This window comes from Porites lutea, chromosome 5 (assembly GCF_958299795.1).
Source record: "Porites lutea chromosome 5, jaPorLute2.1, whole genome shotgun sequence".
In the NCBI taxonomy this organism is placed as follows: domain Eukaryota; kingdom Metazoa; phylum Cnidaria; class Anthozoa; order Scleractinia; family Poritidae; genus Porites; species Porites lutea.
Genome location: NC_133205.1, coordinates 38,428,994 through 38,446,052, shown reverse-complemented (window position 1 = coordinate 38,446,052; position 17,059 = coordinate 38,428,994). Strand labels below are relative to the sequence as shown.

Below are 17,059 nucleotides of genomic sequence, written 5' to 3'. Positions count from 1 at the left end.
CAAAGGCGCAAAGACAGCCTGAAAATAATTTGGGCTTGAAAGGGGATTGGAACCTATGACCCATGTAATAGTTATGTAATAACAGTGCAGTGCTCTACTAAACTTAGCTATCAAGGCAAATGGGAGATGGTCTGTTTGTGAGTTTGCAATATACTCGTACAAGATAAAGATATAACTTGCGTATGTAACTGCGATGATCTTTCACGTGAAATTGTGAAATTTCATATATTCACTTTCATATTGCGATACATTCACGCTCATATTTGTGTAGTGATTTTAATGGCCCCAGCCGCTCTCTCTGCAAAGTCTGTCATCAAGTATCCCCTCAATACCATTAACTTTTGCGGGTATTCGAGTACATTGGTGTCGTTTTTGTCAACCAGTTTCATGCCTAAAATGATTTGCCATATCAAGCAAGGAAAAGTAAATGATACAATCACCGCCAGATACAAGGGCACACAAACTGTTTCACAAACTAGTATTTATATTTTTGCCATCTGATTAAAATGGGTATATCAAACACCTTAACAAAGACACCCGGGTAATGACCATAAATACTCTTTTTCCTGTTTTTATCTTACTATAATTATTAGTGAGGGTAAAGTGAAAGTAAGTCGTTTTGTTCACTTTTCAGGGACAGTTTCACTGATCCATTGCAGATAAGCTGGATTTCCTTCACCAAGCTGAAAGCCAAGGAAAGGGAAATAAATTAATAGAATTCGTATTGCAAAATGCAGGGAAAGATTGATAGATAGGGGGAGGAGTGTGAGGGAGGGGATTATGGTTCATTTTCCTCACAAGGTGGAGATCCCTAAAAACCAGGTGAGACAGACATAAGGATGTTGTTTTTCAGACATAAGGATGTTATTATGAAGTGGTTTTACCAATGAGAAAACAGCGTTAGAAGGTGAACTATGTTTCTCTACAGTTTGTTGGCTACGATTGTGATTGTCCTGCACACGACTGAACCTGGTGGTCCCTACACAAAAGGTCCAGATGTCAATATGTGTACATGTAGTACGTATCAAAGCAACTTGACAGGAATGATGTTCTCTAAACGCTAAACCCATTCGCTCCTGGAAATTTTGCCTAAAAACGCGTTTTGAAGCTAGTGGAGCCTTTTACTGGTCACCGTCTGCCTATAAAGATTTTAAACGTACCACAAAGCCGTTTCCAGGTCGCACACTTGGCGGTCTTCTGATCCAGATACAAAATATTAGCTTCCGAAGTTCGGTTAGCTTCATTTTGGTTGAAAAAGTTTGGGGGAAACTTTAAGGATCTTAGGATTAGATGAAGGGAAAAGTAGGTGGGTAGTGGAACAAGATTTTCAGGGGAATTTTGGGTCAACGTTACATGGTTGCCTTTTTCACCAGCCTCCTTGACTGACTCGTGCTATTCTGATATGGGTTTACTTTAAGGTCTCTTCACCCTGCACAAGTTAGTTGACAAAGTTGTCCTTGACCGTTAACCCTTTAAGTCCCAACAGTGACCAAGATCAAATTTCTCCAAACAATATCCATACACTGTCAAGAGATAAGTTATAAGAATTAATAAAATGATCACACAAGAGGAAATGCCTTGATCTATTATCAAATTCTCTATACTTATTCTTTAAGGAAATGTATAGAGATCAGTTTAGAGAATTTGTATGTGGATACTGAGGCTTAAAGGGTTAAAACTGATGATGTCACAAGCGGTAGAAGGGACATGGGTCAGGCCGTTCAGGGGCGAATGAGTCAATTCTGATTGGCAGTGCTTTTAGTAATCAGCTGTCGGCCACACCAGTCACGTGAATACAGTGGTTTCACACCATTTCTATATTATCATTTGTAGACACATCCTATCTATAAACATAACTGATACTTGGATATAAAATAAACAAAAAGCAAGCTAATCTTGTTAGATGTACAATCCATTCTGTCATTACCTTCATACTGATGACTTCAGGTACATCATAAGGATGTTGTTTTCTGCAATATGAGAATTTAAATAATAGATAACTAATTTGTAAGCCTAAGATTGTGTTGCAATGTAGTTCTTTTTTCTTTCTTCAAGTTTCCATTATTTTGTTTAAGAAAGTGGTATGAAATATCAAAATCCAAACTCAATGGTCATCCGAAAAGTAAAAGCCAATGGCTTACTAATAGATAAAGGCATTGAGCCTATAGTGAAGGTAAGAAGAAAATATAATAAGAACAAGAAGCATTTATTTGGGGCTTCTAGAAAATGCAGTGTGTTAGCAGGAGAGATCCAAATCAACTTACATTTAATCTAACCTTGCTTTTCGTGAAACACAGTAAGCTTAATTAAAAAGATGTCATATTTTTCATGATAAATAACAGTGGAAAAAAGTTTGTTTTAGATTCTCTTTAAGCTCCTCCCCTGAAAAGCTGCATGTCTTCTTTCACGAAATGTGTTGCTGAACTTCAATTGTTTTCTCATAGTCATATCATGGAAAAACCAAGATTCTTTTACAAAATTTCTAGGGCACCATCAGCTCTACTTTTTTCAAAACAAACAACATAAGCTAGTTTCAATTGAGCTTCGTATGGCTAAGGCCATGTCCGCCCTATACTAGATAGCTTTCCGTGCCAACAGGAAATCTAGTATAGTGTGAGCACCTATCCAATATCATATGTGAATCTTTACCTCAGAGATTGATGCAGTGCAGCATTGCTCCATTACAGAAATCACACCAAAATCATTGTTTTTACGAGTGAACAAAAGCCCTATCCAGTATGGTTTTCGTGCCAGAGCAAAAGCTATCCAGTGTTAAGGTAGAACATAGACTACCGGTAAATGAGGTACTGTAAATTAAGATACCTGGGCCTGCAAGATAGCCACAGGGAAGTAGGAATATCTTAAAGTGGGTTTTGAACTTTTATTTTCCAAGGAATTTTTTGGCTCACAAAGTCTTGTGGGACTTTCCTAGAGGAAAAGGAGACTTATTTTGGGTTACATCCAGGGTCAATGTTCTCTTCTTTTGGCTTCTTTTGAACTTCCCTTGTATTATAGTACCCCACCCACTGCATCCCTTTCCTGGCCTTGTACACAAGTCTATGCTGTGCTGGGCCACTACTCAGTCCCTGGAGTTTACTGTGTGTATTATACCTGAGTACAAATCCATAGGAGTGGCTGGGGGTGGGAACCATGCGGGGAACAGCAGTCAGTACATACCTGACGTATTCAGTGAGATCAGTAACTCTACTTGTTCTTGTTTTAATCATCTACAAAAAAAGACACAAAAAATAATAAATAAATAATACGTGAAACTTGACGAATCTCAGTTAAATTCAGGAAGGTATACAAGAAGATAGGTTGTAAAAACATGGTAATGTAATTTTTGTTACAAGGTGGGAGGATAACTATACATTCTTTAAATGCACCATCAGGACCAGTTGGACCATAATTACCAAACAGTCATCTCAAACACCCTTTGAAATGGCATGTTACTATATCAGCTCATAAACCAAAGCTGTGGTTTCATTGTAAATTGGTGGTGCATAAAAAGACAACAAACGCTCCAAATGTTTTTCAACTGGAGTTCCTCTGCACTCGTGACTGATAAATTTTTACTTCCCTTTAACTTTTGATGCTCTGAGGCACTCAGTAACACAGTATTGTGTCAATCATTTGAGGAGTGAGACATTTATTAGCCAGTAACAAAGTCATGTTGAACTTTCGTATTTCACTTTTTTCAGTGTTTGTTTGTTTGTTTTTGTTTTGTTTTACTGTTTTTTTTTTTTGCCTCCTTTTTTGCTGCCCCGTTATTGTAAAGTTTATTGTAATGTTTTGTTCAATGATGTTTAATAAATAAATTAAAAAAAGTAACAAAGTCATTAGTCATTCAGATTAAGTAATTCAACAGTAAGTCCAACAAAAACAGTATTTTCTTAAAATGATCATGCTTTGACATTATACTGTTTTAATATTTTCTTACCAGTAAAACTTCACTGTCTTCTTCCACCTTTCCTTCCCAAGTGTAACTACATAACAAGGTAGAGTGTTAATTAACTTAAGAGTTTTTGTACGTTCTTTAAAAGTTCATTCAATTCTACAATTGATCTTAGGGGAGAAGTACAGACATCTCCTTCCTTCTCCTTTCCTTTGTTTGACATGGAAAAGGGAGGTCTGCGTAACGCTATTGCTAATCCTGTTCCAGCCTCACTCTCAGGGTATTCAATTTTGAATAAATTACAAAACTATAATAGAGACAGAACTTTGGTCTGTCAAAGAGAATATTTTAGAGATTTAATCCTTATCTACTTCTTTTTAGAAAGAGATCATGCAAATGATTTTGTAAGATTGCAAGGTCTTGGGAAAGTGGAACACAACAACTGACAGAATGCAGATGTCCCTTTACTGCAAGTAACAAAGGAAGTAGGATATGTCTTTACGTAAGCTACACATTAACAAAGAAGTAAAAAGTTCTTTTGCATTAATTTGCCAGGTAAAGTAAATGTTGGTTAATAAGGGGGTTGGAAAGCTTGCACAACCTCTCCAAGTTATTGAAACATCACTAAGAGCTTTCCTGAAGAGGAAGCAATTTTTTACATTGTCATCTCACCCTGCATAAGGGACACATTTGACCAAATTTGCAGCAAAACATCTAATAGTGCTGATCTGAGCAATCTCTGATAGCCTCTTGAAGTGCTCAGATGCTCTAGACTAGAAAGGAATTTGGCCATTTTAAGCAATTCATTATAATACATTACAACTTGAGCACACTTACTTACACTGAAGTAATTCCAGGAATAATGTTCACACAAGCAGCAATCTTGTTTTCCACAAGTCCACTACAAAAAACAACACCAGCAACATTGATTGCCTTAACATTTACACATACATGTATTACTATGACTGATATATTAAGTTGACAGATCGCATTGTATTATTTGCATATATCACAGTCCTTTAATATTTTTGTTACCACAGTCATCATTTTTCTGGTTGGGAAATAGCCCCCTCTTTGATACAGTGTTAAACCCTGAGTTCACTGTGAGATCACAGAAAAAAGGTAATCAAATATTGCTTGCAGCCTTCTCAAATACCCAGAGGAAAGTAAGTAGGACAGGACAGTTATTGGTGAAATTGTTGCACTTTTTATGCAGGTATCAATGTTTGGACAATGGAGGGGGAGGGAGGGGGAGGGCGGATGTGGGTGTATAGGCATACAGTAGGTGAAGCATTTGAATTTTTTGCAATTTTTTGGTAAAATTCCTGACCCTTGGGACTGAAATTAGATCAAATTTGATAAAATATCCCTTTCTGGGGATAACAAAACTGCTATTTGGGGGCAAATTTGTGGTCTGAAACCCCAGCGATGGGACAAAGTAAGTGTTCAAATGGTAAAGCTATGCCCATACCACCATCTCCACCTTAACATTGATATCTCTGGTAACAGAAGCAACTGTAGGGCTCCTGGATATAGCTGCTGTAACTGAACCAGTTCCAGAAGCAATTCTGATTGACAGAACTTATCTTTTGCCCAATCGAGACCTGAGAACTGCCCAACTGGCTTAGTAAGACCAAAGTACCAAAAGGTTATCCCATTCTTCTTAAAAACTTTGTTTCAAGTCAAGTCAAGTTTGAACTCATTAAGCATAAGCTTAGATCTAGAACGGTTAGTTCTTATCATTTGGAATGTATGAAAAGTCGCTATCGGCAGTAACAGTCGCCCAGTTACTCAGATAGCTGTCGACAACTGACACTCCACCGAAGCCATTAATTTTTATAATAATTATTCCAGTCTGGGGAAATGATGCAGCACGTGCAGGCGAACCTTGCTATTCTCTTAGCGACATCCTTGTTTGGACAGGTCACGAAAGCAGAAGAATAATCTCCAGGTGAGGAACTCGTAGCCATGAAGACACGTTTTGAGTTAAACCTCAAATAACCAGCAAGCGAAGCAACAAATAAGCTTCGAAGAAGGATCATTTGTACAAAAAACGAGTCCACGTCAACTATGAACAGCGGAAAAAAAATTAGTGACCGAGAGGGCATGAGTCGAGTTTGCCTTTGAGCATGCGCTAAGGCTTCATTTACCCGCGAAATTTCGAGGAAGGTAAAATTTGTCGCATTTGCTATAAAAATCGCCGGAAGGAAAGTATTTTGGAAAAGTGAGGAAGGGTAAGTACTGTTCTTTAGTACTATAATTCTATTTATTCTTTGTTCGTTACGTCTTCGACCCTTTGTAGTTGTAAACACAGAGAGGAGAATCTAGACTTGCAGACTATAAAGTGACGTGTTCAACTCATGACAAAAACGGAATGACGAAGTAAAAAAAAACAAGGAAACACTGAAAGTGAGCTTAGTTATAGAAAAGCTCGTCTCAACAACCTGTAAGCCATGTAACGTGGTTGATGTCATTAAAGTGTGTACTTATCATGACTATTAAAGAAATCCTTTTGGACGGCTAATTTAAAAGGACTTTTGCATATTTGCGACACTCTTCACCAAACATCCGGCAACTACTTTTGTTACTTTTGTACACTATTCTAAAGCTTAGCTTATGTTATTTGATAGTGAGATAACGAGATGAAGGGCTGATTGCAAAGTTCCCCTCAGTAAAGATGGATAATGACCTTCTCTGCAACTTCAGGAAATGTAGAAAAAGGCTCAACACGTATGCATGGGTAAGAATCCAGCTTAAATAGCCCAGACCACTTTTTTAAATCGGGAAATCTCAAGTCACTTTAGCCTTTGCTGTTTTGTTTTTAATGTTTATAATCATATCTTGAGTAAAATAGTAGGTTTTTGCAAGTCGTCATTTGACATAAAAAAGTTTAATATTAGTGGGCCTCTATCAAAAAGAGCATTTTTAAGGCAGTGAATTTGTGGGTACCAAGTTTTAGAAAATGTGCTGGGAATTAATTCAGATATGGCTTTGAGGAGTCACAAAATTTAGAGACGTTTGTGAAATTTCCCTACTTTGAGAAGCTAAGGGTTTAAATTGCTAATTGATTGGAAAAATGTCAATTATCCCAAGAGTTTGTGCTGATGTTACAGTCCTTTCATGTCCAAAAAGTATTACTGGAATAAAAATTGATAATATTGGCATGTTTCCTTAATTCAGTTCGTAACACAGAAGGACTGCCATTTATCAAGACTCTGGAATTAACAGTAGTAATTGTCAAATAGCTTTGTATTTTCCAACTTTTAACAGTTTGAAACTTTGTCTTCATTCTTTAGGTTACCTCATGCTCTCGTATCCTTTTTTAATTTTAGAAAACCTCTCAAATGGAATTCCTTTCACCATGAATTCTGTGTGCAGGCTAGAGTTAGTTGACCATGCTAAAAAAATGAATGAATGTTGATACTACATCCCTCTTGTTTTGTATCCATATTTATATAATGCTGAAAAAGTTGTATCCATGTCTGTTGATTTCCAGCTTAATGAGGCATGCATACCACAAGCTAGACAGAACCCCTAGTGTGCAAAGAAAGTTATGTCCGATAGCGCGGGGCTAGTGGATTTTGCTATCGGGCTAGTGATTTTTGTTCTTAATTTGCCTGAACAAGCAAGTGCTGATTCAAATTACAGAAGGATTGTAATCAATCCTGCTAATCAAAAAGGGTTTAGGGGCTAGTTGAAATGACTTGTGGGCTAGTACATACTAGCTACAGCTTGCTCGAATGGCAGGCTGTAAAACGGACTTTTTTTGCACCCTGGCAGGTTATAAACAAGTTAGCCCACAGCACAGGCAAATAATATAAGCTAATCAAGCTGGTTTTCCAGGGGGTCTCCCACATGACAGAGATCTGGTTGCTCATCCGAAAATTAGAATTAAAGCCAAAAAGAAAAACCATTCTGGGTGTGGCATGTGCAGGCCTTACAGGTATTTGACCTCTCCAAGAAACTGTTCTAAAACAGACAATTAAATAAGAGCTACAGTCAATGTAATAATGATCTTGACATCAAATGGCCTGTCTGCAACACAGTATGACAATGCTTGCTTTGGTTTATATAGATATTTCTTTGGTGATACCTGTGTTGGTGATAATATTGCTTATCTGTTAGGAGCACTTTAAGACCAAAGTTTGCTACCTGCAATTTAAATGCCAGGCCCAGAAAATGCTGAGCAAAAGGGACAAAACGGCACGGTTGTAAATAAACCACTCAAACATGTATATATTTGTGGTAAAATTATAAAGCTATGATATGAGGTCAATAAACACAGTTTTTAAGAAAAAGGAAGCAGAGTGGCTGAGTGGTTAGAGCACTGCAGTTGCAATCTGGAGGCCATGAGTTCAACTCCCGCTCTAATTCATTGCTAGATTTGTCCTTGGTAGACCCTTGTTCTTCTTCTTGACAATGCTTGTTATTAGCCAACTGGTTTGCCTCTGGCCAGTTGGGATTCTTATCAGTGTTGTGTTTATTTCAAATAGTTGTTTCAGTCCCTAGTGGGTTTTCAGTAGTTTTGCAACCCATATTATGTCATTTAAAATAATCAAAATACTGACCTAAAAAAGAATAGCACGACCGGGCTAACTGCAGATTGATGGAACTAAGTCTACTGGCCAATTTCAACGTAAAAGTCAAGACTGTTTAATTTTTGAGAAAATATAGGGCCAAAATAAAAGGAATGAATGTTTATTTAAGAAAAGAATTTTTAAATCTGTTTAGCCCATACAATAGAAATTATCTTGAACTGGGTAGAAAAGAGTTAACCAGTTTAAAATGAAAAGTTGCAAGTAAAACTAGGAATCAGGAGTTAGGGTAGGGGTTTGAAATTAATATAATACACTGTTCTATATCCTTGACAACATGAAAAGATATTTTCTGTGATGAGGATGGAACAAGAGAGTTTAACAAGAAGCTTGTGTGTCCTGCATGTAAGTTTTGTTTAGTAAAATGATGAGTACACCATTGTATTGCCCCTGAATTAAAACTGCCTTGTTCATATTTTTTTCATTACCAGGTGAGACTAACCTCTCTGCCAAATTTGATGTCATTCGGGTTGATCTGCAAGCTTCAGAGCAATTTAAATCAGTAAGTCTGTGATTTCTTGACTAGTATGACTTTCTGTGTTGACTGAAGAGACTTTTTTCTTGTATATAACTCTACAAAGTATGAAAAGTTTATAAAAGTTTAACCAACGCCTGGTTGGCGCAACTGTATAAGCAGGAGGCCCTTGAATCAAATCCCGGCAGGAGCAACACTTGGGGTCTGTAGAATAACTGAGGAGAAAGTGCTGCCTTTTTAAAGACATCAGCAAACAGTTAGACCTTCTAGTCTTCTTGGATATAGTCCTGTGAGCAGAGGCTACATTTTCGAGGTATGAGCTGGGTTGCGCTACTTTTCGCATGCTATTTCACACAGCGAAAATGTAGCCTCTGCCCGCAGGGTATCCTAAGACCCGGTGAATACTTTCACATATCTGTTATATGCGATGTTAAATAACACACACACTGTTCGTAAAGAGTAGGGGAGGGACTATATCCTGCCAAGAATTGGTAAAAAGCTAAGTAAAAAAATAAAAAAATTGTTAAAAATAATTCTAATGCTTCTGCAATCCTTAACAAATACATCATTAGCATAGAGGTACTTGTTGAGGTAGAAATAGAGGTAGGGATATCGCAGGCGGCCTACGAACATCTAATACCATTTCCTGACAACCTAAAGCCTGGTATAAACGAAAATAATTCCACAGTAAAAGGTCAACTATTCTTAATGACTTTTCCCCAGACTTCTCTACAAAAAATTTTGAATTAAGTCCACCGTTGGGGTACTGGTATTCTTCCTCCTTGCTTCATATTTACACCCTTTTCCTGACCTGTATATTTGAGCACGCATCATTACTGTAAACTCGTAAAATCTCATCGCATGTCAGATGCTAGATAGGAACGAAGACACAGTGGTAGTGTTGCAGTTGGTTTTGTGGATATCTCACAGCTTTTAATATTATTTTTTCCACGCAAACGGACAAGAACTTAGCCTCACGCGGGCGTTCTTAGGGCTTCATCACGCGTTACTTTAGAGGCAGGACAAGAACCTAACAATGAAGAAAAGAGCTCGAAGCGTGCGTCCAGCCTTGACACTTGCGTCAGTTCTCACGTCCGTCGGATAAGAATAGGAGGGAATAGTTGTGATAAGTGTATTTCTTGAGCTTAGGCAAGGTTGTATTTAGAAATTGCTAATGCAGGTAGCTGACAATTAAAAAGCTTTTGAGTGAATGGTACGAAATGTATATGTACATGTGCATGTACTTGGCCCTGCAACTGAATTTGATAAAGCTGCGAGTTCCTTTAATTATTTTGTAGATGGTACTGGCTGGTCAAAAACCTGAAGTTATAATGGAGATTTGCTCGAGGGCTCTGGCATTCTGGACATACCAAGTAAGGAAGATGAATTACTGAAATACAGCCTAATTAGTAAGGGTGATTAGTAAGCAGGTTGCTTTGGGGTGCATTGTTTTGTTTTGTTGTCTTGTGTTTGGTTTTATTATTTATTGATGTTAATAATAATAATAATATTATTATTATTACTATTATTATTATTATTATTATTATTATTATCATTTATTATGATTTTTATTCGTGTCACGAAGCTACAATAGTTTCTTAAACAATGTGGTAACCAGTACTATTTATGCTACTGATCTTTCCTGCAGACACATCAGGAAAGAATGTATCAAGATTATGTAGCTAACAAGGCTAAGGAGAAGACAACTCAGTTAGAACAGTACTACAGTCAAGTTCTCTCAAAAGTGCAAACAGAACTCAATTGTATCCTTAAAGTACAGTCTGTTTTGCTGTTTCTTGCCTGTTGTTTGTGAGCTAGAGGTTTTCGGTTTATTGTTGGCTTTAGTAAACAAATAGGACCAAAATAGGACCAAATCGGAGGGCCAGACGAAAAGACTGCACCTAGAGTGCGCTAAGCTAAATAAACTGGCCGTGAAAAAGAATGCCAGGGCAGATATCAAAGAGGCAGTTTTTGCAGGGTATGCCGGTGAAAGCGGAAAGTGTAGTATCAAGAAATAAAATGAAAAGTGTCTACATGATCATTTGACAACTTTATGGAAAAAAAATCGCCGAAGATTCCTTGGCTTAAATCCGTCCAGCGTCATTTTTCTCTTTTTGTTTGTTATTTTAACAAGTAAATAGACTCCCGGCCAAAAAGTTAGGGTCTGCTTGAAGCAGTTGTACAACCAAAAGATTTCAAAGCGAAGGGAAGGTTTAGTTATGATTCAGTCCTTTAAGTTTCTTTTTGCCTTTGCTTGCAAGCAAAAGTTAAGAATTGAAATAATTGGGAAAGATTGTTCGACAACAAACGGAATGGCACAGACAATTTGATTATCCAATGGACATTTCTAGTTTCCTTTTTCATGATAAAGTTACGGAATTGCATTCTTTCAGAAGACTTTCTTGCAGCCTTATACCGGTTTCTGTTGGTTACTTACGTCGCTCGCTTTATCTCGCGTCTTCGGCACTCTCGCAGTCGACTTGTGGCAAGTCTGCTCTTTCAAGTTACTTATATCTCCATTTATCTAACACAACGTATTGTTCAAGAGAACTCTTGATATTGTTCCATCTTTGAAAAAATCAGTGATTCCTTAACTGCACTTGATAAATTCAACAGCATTAAAATCGCAAGCGTCAAGTAAGTATGAGGGTCTCAACTGGGTTAACCGATAGGCGTATAACGGCCAAAAATTTAGTCGATAGCCGTAAAAATTGAAAAATTTTAACCGTTAGCCGTAAATAGGGTAAAAAAGAGTTAACCGTAAAAGAAATTGTTCCCTAGATTTGCTACTTTTAAGGAAGGTACTAAACTCACTTATGGTTGCGTTTTTTATTTCCCGGCTAGTGACTCTGTACGCACTTTAGGTAAAGCGCCTTTTAGGTGTTGACCAAGACCCTGGTTCCATTTCCGCCGCTCTCTCGAGGAACTAATTTTTTTTTTCCATAGCGAAAGTGTGGCTTCTTGCTGGGGATTAATATTTGCGATTTTCAGAAGGTCGTGCCCTCGAAATACTAGTGAAACAACACGCAGAGATCTCACTGTTTGTAAAACACGTTGCCGATAAGCAACTTTTCCCTGTTTTTCTCTGACGCTACGGTAGACATTGCCATGCCTAGTCCCTTTACGGCGTCCACCAACGCAATCTCGGTCAAGGCATTTCGGTGGCGAACTCGCTCGGACCAGGTGACCCGAAACGCATTAGCCGCGCGAAATAATGAGGCCTACGGACAAGGCAACGGCTGACAGTGGTTCCGTACAGTCCTTCGCTATCATTAAAAACACTGGACACGGGAATTTTGTTATTGGCCGTTTTCACACTAGAGCTAGAAACGGATTATCCGTCTGAGACTAGCCTGTGTACAGTCGCTCCCCTCCCGACAGACACCCCTTCTCTGATTTTTTTCTGAGGGGAGGGGGCAACTGTATACAGGCTATCTGGAACGAATAATCCCGTCTTCAAACTGTCCGTCGAAATTAAAGGATAAAGTCAGGCGGATTGTTCATTTAAAATTAAAACTACTCCATTTTCGAATTAAGACGTATTTACCTATCTGACGCGAATCATCAAACGGATAACCCGTCTCACACGAATAATCCGTTTCTAGTGTGAAAACGGCCATTTCTTTTTTCAAAAGAATAGCTTGTTTCACATCCCGAGATGATCTTAAGACCTTTGTTTTGCTTTAAAGATACAAAAAATACAGGTTAATTAATATTTAACTTTTTGAAACAAAAGAAGTTAATTTTTAACTTTTTTGTTAACCATAACTGAAAAAAATTAGCCGATAGCCGTAAAAGAGCCAAAATTTTAGCCGATAACCGTAAAAGCCATCACCCCATTGAGACCCTCAAGTATTGAAAGCGATTGGCGGCACCATTACTGGCTTTGGGTGAAGCAGTCAGTATAATGGTGCCAACGAAACGCCGACTATTTCAAGGGCCTATTAGCATTTTTAAATTATATTTCCAGCTCCTCTACAACTAGTTATAAGGGGCCGACTGTTTGATTTCTGAGGGGGGTATGGGTGATTTCAGAAAAAAATCTTGCAGATTGATTTCGAGAGAAAAAAAATCTTGCAAGGAAATACATGGGGAAAAATATCCTGCACTGAAAAAAATATCTCTCATGGTGTATACTGGAAAAAAATCTTACACCATTATATTTCTGGGAAAAATTTCTGGCTATAGAGGTTTGGGGGAAAAGATTTTTACCCAAACCAAATCACCCATCCCGCCCCCACCCCTCAAAAGTCGAATGGTCGACCCCTAAGTCTTACAGGCATATCCGGCGTTATTTTTGTTTTTCAGACATTTTAAAGCACAAGATATCATAAGTACTCTAGATAACATGTTGTAATTAGATATGTACTCTGATGGTACAAAGGGCTCTTTAAAGACTGATTATTGCGTGTCAGTTGAATTATTATTATTATTATTATTATTATTATTATTATAAATAATATTTGCAGCCATTAACTTGCATGTTTTGCTTATGATAGCTGACAAGAAGGATTTGGACGACGCAAAAAAGAGATGTAATGAACTGTCAGAAAAGCTAATGGAAAAGAATAGACAGTATCTCAAGCTGCAGGTGCGTCTAAATGTCGTAAAATTTTTTTAAGCTTTTCATGATGGCTAAAAGTATCCATGAATCTACCCCGTTCTAGCACAAGCGCCTTCTAGGTATGGCAATTTCATGTTCTTTGGCAAAGTAGTCCTAATCTGTTAAGGCAGGGTGGTCAATACATGTATTTATAGCGAGTTTGGCTTCTTTGTATCCAAAACCATTCCTTAGAGGACAACTAAGGCTTCCGTTTTATGTTTCCTTTTTGGTACTATCGTCTTATTTTATCATTTGCAATGTAGACTCGTAAAGTAAGCAGATACGTTAGATATGGTGTTTGGAATTTGTTAGTGAGTCCTTGAATTTGTTGGGCTCCTAAATTTGTGAAGATACTTCCTAACATTTTTTGAATGAATAACAGCAAAAACTCAAGCAAAAATTTGTTTCTTTTTACTACAAATACAGGGGATGTACGACTCTCTTAGGAGGTAAGTAACTGGTTAGAGACAAGGTCTTTCTAAAAGAAATAGTACAATTCTAAATGATGCAACATTCAGTCTTCAGGTTATTGTGAAGGCTTAGTGTACCCGGTGTAATGTCTGCACGTCAGAGTGGTCCTCGATGGTTACGGATTACACTCTCAGAAAAAGAACGCACATTTTCAGTCCGCTATATATTCCCACAATTCCCACAATGCATTACAAGCAAGGGTACAGGAAACCCAATAAACGATCACTACACCCAGACAAGGTTAAAAGTGACAAAGAGTTAGAATTCTGTTATTTTCGTGGACTGAAAACAATAGTTGTCAGGGGTACCCAACGACTGTTCTCTGTAAAATATCTGTTCCGAGAAGCAAATATTGCCTAGGATTTTCTATTACTCGTGAGGACGGCGATGCGATGGAGAGAGGAATAAGGAAATGCCTCACTTTCGTAATAGGTCAAATTGTATTTAAAATTGTCGGAAAAATAATACTCGAGCCCTTGTAATTTCCAAAAGACTGAAGTTCCCCTAGGATGACCGAACAGGTACAAATTCGATAGCGCACCTTAGAATGCATTTCTAGCGATCTACATGTAAAATTACTTTAGCCTAAAAAGTGTTTTCAGTGTATTGTGGAGGAAAGCGTCGTTGGGTGTTCCTGAGTGGTTTATTCATTTGATTCTTACGAGCTCTTACAACTTGACGAATAGAACGTAGGTGGGCTAAAAGTCTTCAAAACAATCAGGGACTCGTGATCCGGTGGATGGCTTGGCGGTTAGATATTGTACTTTGGCAGAAGATTTCCTCTACATGTTGGCGGGATTCTGCCAGACGAAGAACTTAGCGAATTAATATAGATATTTTTGATAACTTGAGTGTACTTTTTTTCCCCTCAGAAAAAGCATAACGCCTTCCGTGTTGGAGGGACGTGACGAACACTTCTTGGAGTCAAGAGGGACCGGAGGACAAATGAAGCACATATTTGAGATACCTCTTGGAACTGGTGCAGGTAAAACTCTTTCAGATTTGCAGAATCCTTTAATTAAAGGAAGCAACGTCATCTAATTTAAGCTTTAACTTGAATATCTATAAAACTGCATAGTTTAAACTTGAATCTGATGAACACATGTCTGGGAGCGGCCCACCTCATTTACGATATCTCTTCACGCGCTTAAGGACTAATGGGATTAAAGCAAAGTCACGTGGTTTCTCAAGGGGAAACAAGTGATAATATCTGCGAGACAAGAAATCGCGTTCGAGTTTATTCATTCTAGATAACAAAAAACGAGCAATTTATCTTAAAGAAAATAATTGCAAATTATTGGTGGAAAGGACCATTGTTGCCTTTTTGATGGATGCAGCTTTTTAGCGACCTTAGGTGTCCTCACAAGCAAGCAATAATTATGTGTTTTACTAGAATCAAATGTTCTTAATACAATAACCTCCAAGACCTAAAACTCGAGGTGCATTTTCCCCAGATTTAATTCGACGTACAGCAAGTGCAGCTGATATCAGATATCCAGCAGAAAGTACGTACACACTTCTTGTATGTATCTGAAAGCTACAACATGTAGTTTCCTGTAATGGAGGAGTTCTGTAGAAGTGGTTAATTTAATTAACCCTTCCACTGCCAAATGTGGCCAAAGGCAAATTCTTACCAAATTTCCAGTTTTTATTTTCTAAAATTTTGAGAAACAAATAGCCTCATGTGAAAGTACAGGCAGAGAGCTTTCATTTGAATGGTCACATCACAGGATTTCGTCCACACACTCAAAAGTTAGAGTCGCCTTACCAAATTCAGTCAAACACTCTGGCAGTGAAAGGGTTAAAATATGTATTGTTCTCTGCTCGTGGCATTTCGACACCAAACTCTTCATATTCAATACGTTCTATGTTTAAAGAACACTATTGGCGTCTGTTATTCATGTATGTGTGGTTTATGTATTGTGTACTAAACCAGCCAGAAAAATGACGCAACCCTTCTCCACATTCTGACAACTATTTCTGAGCTAGTCTTCACACCTCCGTGAAGCTGCTACGTGAAAGTTAGTTGTTCAAGTCGTTGCTTTTCTGCAACAACAACAAATTTCATTCTACTTTTTAAACTTTAACTGGCGTAATATGGGGCATCCTTATTCCTTGCCCTTCAGCGGTTTCTATCATTGATCTAATGTTATTGTTCGTTAGGAGAATTTCACGTTTTTGATTCATCTGTTGGGGAGTCAGTCCACCGTGCTGCAACTCCAAGCTTGAGACGATCACACGACCAAGAAGAAGCCACTCGAAAGTTTACTTTGGATTTTTCGGGAACACCTGGTATAAGCAAAAGACTGGAACACAAGGAAAACAGCAGAGTTTAGTTGGTGTTGGCGTTAATTGTCGTGAAATTTTATTTAGTTCAACATTTTCAAGTTAACCTCAGAGTCAATTTTGTGTCGAATTTGAAGAGGTCTCCCTCCATGGAGCAGGTGAAATAATGAAAGGATGTGTTGAAGTCATTCCAGCAGATGAGGCTTATTTTTGTGTGGTTTATATTATAAGTGTTGGTCATTTAAATTAAGTTTATCATGTCAAATCATCATGAAGAAAAGTAAAATCAGAAACGCTGAAATTTTGTCCACTTCGCCAAATTTGTATCAGCAACTGATCTTCTCTTACTCCAGAATTACCGACAAAATAAAGGACAGTGCCAACTTCTGACAATGACTGATATGTCGGTCCTATGGGTAGCCAGTAATTAGCAATTATTGAATAAGGCTTAGTAGGATGTGAAGAGTTATGCAGATCGAGGAGGATGTTATTGACCGAGGCTGAAGGTAGTCTAGGTGTAACCGCACTCTTCCCCCGGGAAAGGGTACGGCTACGCGTAGGCTAAGCTGAAGGCCGATTTGGATAACAGTTTCACCTTTGAGATCTGCACAATTTTTACATTGTACGAAACCCAAATTCAACAATTGCTTTATTATTCATTCAAAATATTTTATAGTTCTTGACAAGCTTGCTTGCTCTAAGACCTTCGTCTAAACTTTGGCCTATTGTTTGGC

General features: G+C 37.9%; 2 protein-coding genes across 2 annotated transcripts; one reads left to right on the top strand and one right to left on the bottom strand.

Annotated features, from left to right (window-relative positions):
• Window positions 1-462: 462 nt before the first annotated feature.
• On the bottom strand, window positions 463-5,945 carry LOC140937620 (protein CutA homolog). The gene is made up of 6 exons (XM_073387174.1): window positions 5,783-5,945; window positions 4,737-4,796; window positions 3,941-3,986; window positions 3,178-3,227; window positions 1,928-1,970; window positions 463-683 (listed from the first exon to the last, which is right to left on the bottom strand). The coding sequence occupies exons 1-6, from the start codon at window positions 5,935-5,937 to the stop codon at window positions 624-626; spliced, it is 414 nt and encodes a 137-aa protein (XP_073243275.1). The 5' UTR covers window positions 5,938-5,945; the 3' UTR covers window positions 463-623.
• Window positions 5,946-6,524: 579 nt separating this feature from the next.
• LOC140938348 (E3 ubiquitin-protein ligase CCNB1IP1-like) lies at window positions 6,525-16,375 on the top strand. The gene is made up of 12 exons (XM_073387835.1): window positions 6,525-6,635; window positions 7,192-7,207; window positions 8,776-8,835; window positions 8,922-8,992; window positions 10,264-10,338; window positions 10,614-10,728; window positions 11,582-11,602; window positions 13,465-13,556; window positions 13,995-14,017; window positions 14,912-15,024; window positions 15,494-15,544; window positions 16,203-16,375. The coding sequence occupies exons 1-12, from the start codon at window positions 6,573-6,575 to the stop codon at window positions 16,373-16,375; spliced, it is 873 nt and encodes a 290-aa protein (XP_073243936.1). The 5' UTR covers window positions 6,525-6,572.
• The last annotated feature ends 684 nt before the right edge of the window (window positions 16,376-17,059 follow it).

Coding starts and splice junctions, on each gene's coding strand:
- LOC140937620 (XM_073387174.1), bottom strand. CDS start 5,937: ATGATCCTTCTTCGAAGCTTATTTGTTGCTTCGCTTGCTGGTTATTTG. Junction 4,797..5,782: donor GTCGCTAAGAGAATAGCAAG/GTTCGCCTGCAC, acceptor TGTTTTTTGTAG/TGGACTTGTGGAAAACAAGA. Junction 3,987..4,736: donor ATTCCTGGAATTACTTCAGT/GTAAGTAAGTGT, acceptor CTTGTTATGTAG/TTACACTTGGGAAGGAAAGG.
- LOC140938348 (XM_073387835.1), top strand. CDS start 6,573: ATGGATAATGACCTTCTCTGCAACTTCAGGAAATGTAGAAAAAGGCTC. Junction 10,729..11,581: donor AGTGCAAACAGAACTCAATT/GTATCCTTAAAG, acceptor TAAATTCAACAG/CATTAAAATCGCAAGCGTCA. Junction 14,018..14,911: donor ATGTACGACTCTCTTAGGAG/GTAAGTAACTGG, acceptor TTTTCCCCTCAG/AAAAAGCATAACGCCTTCCG.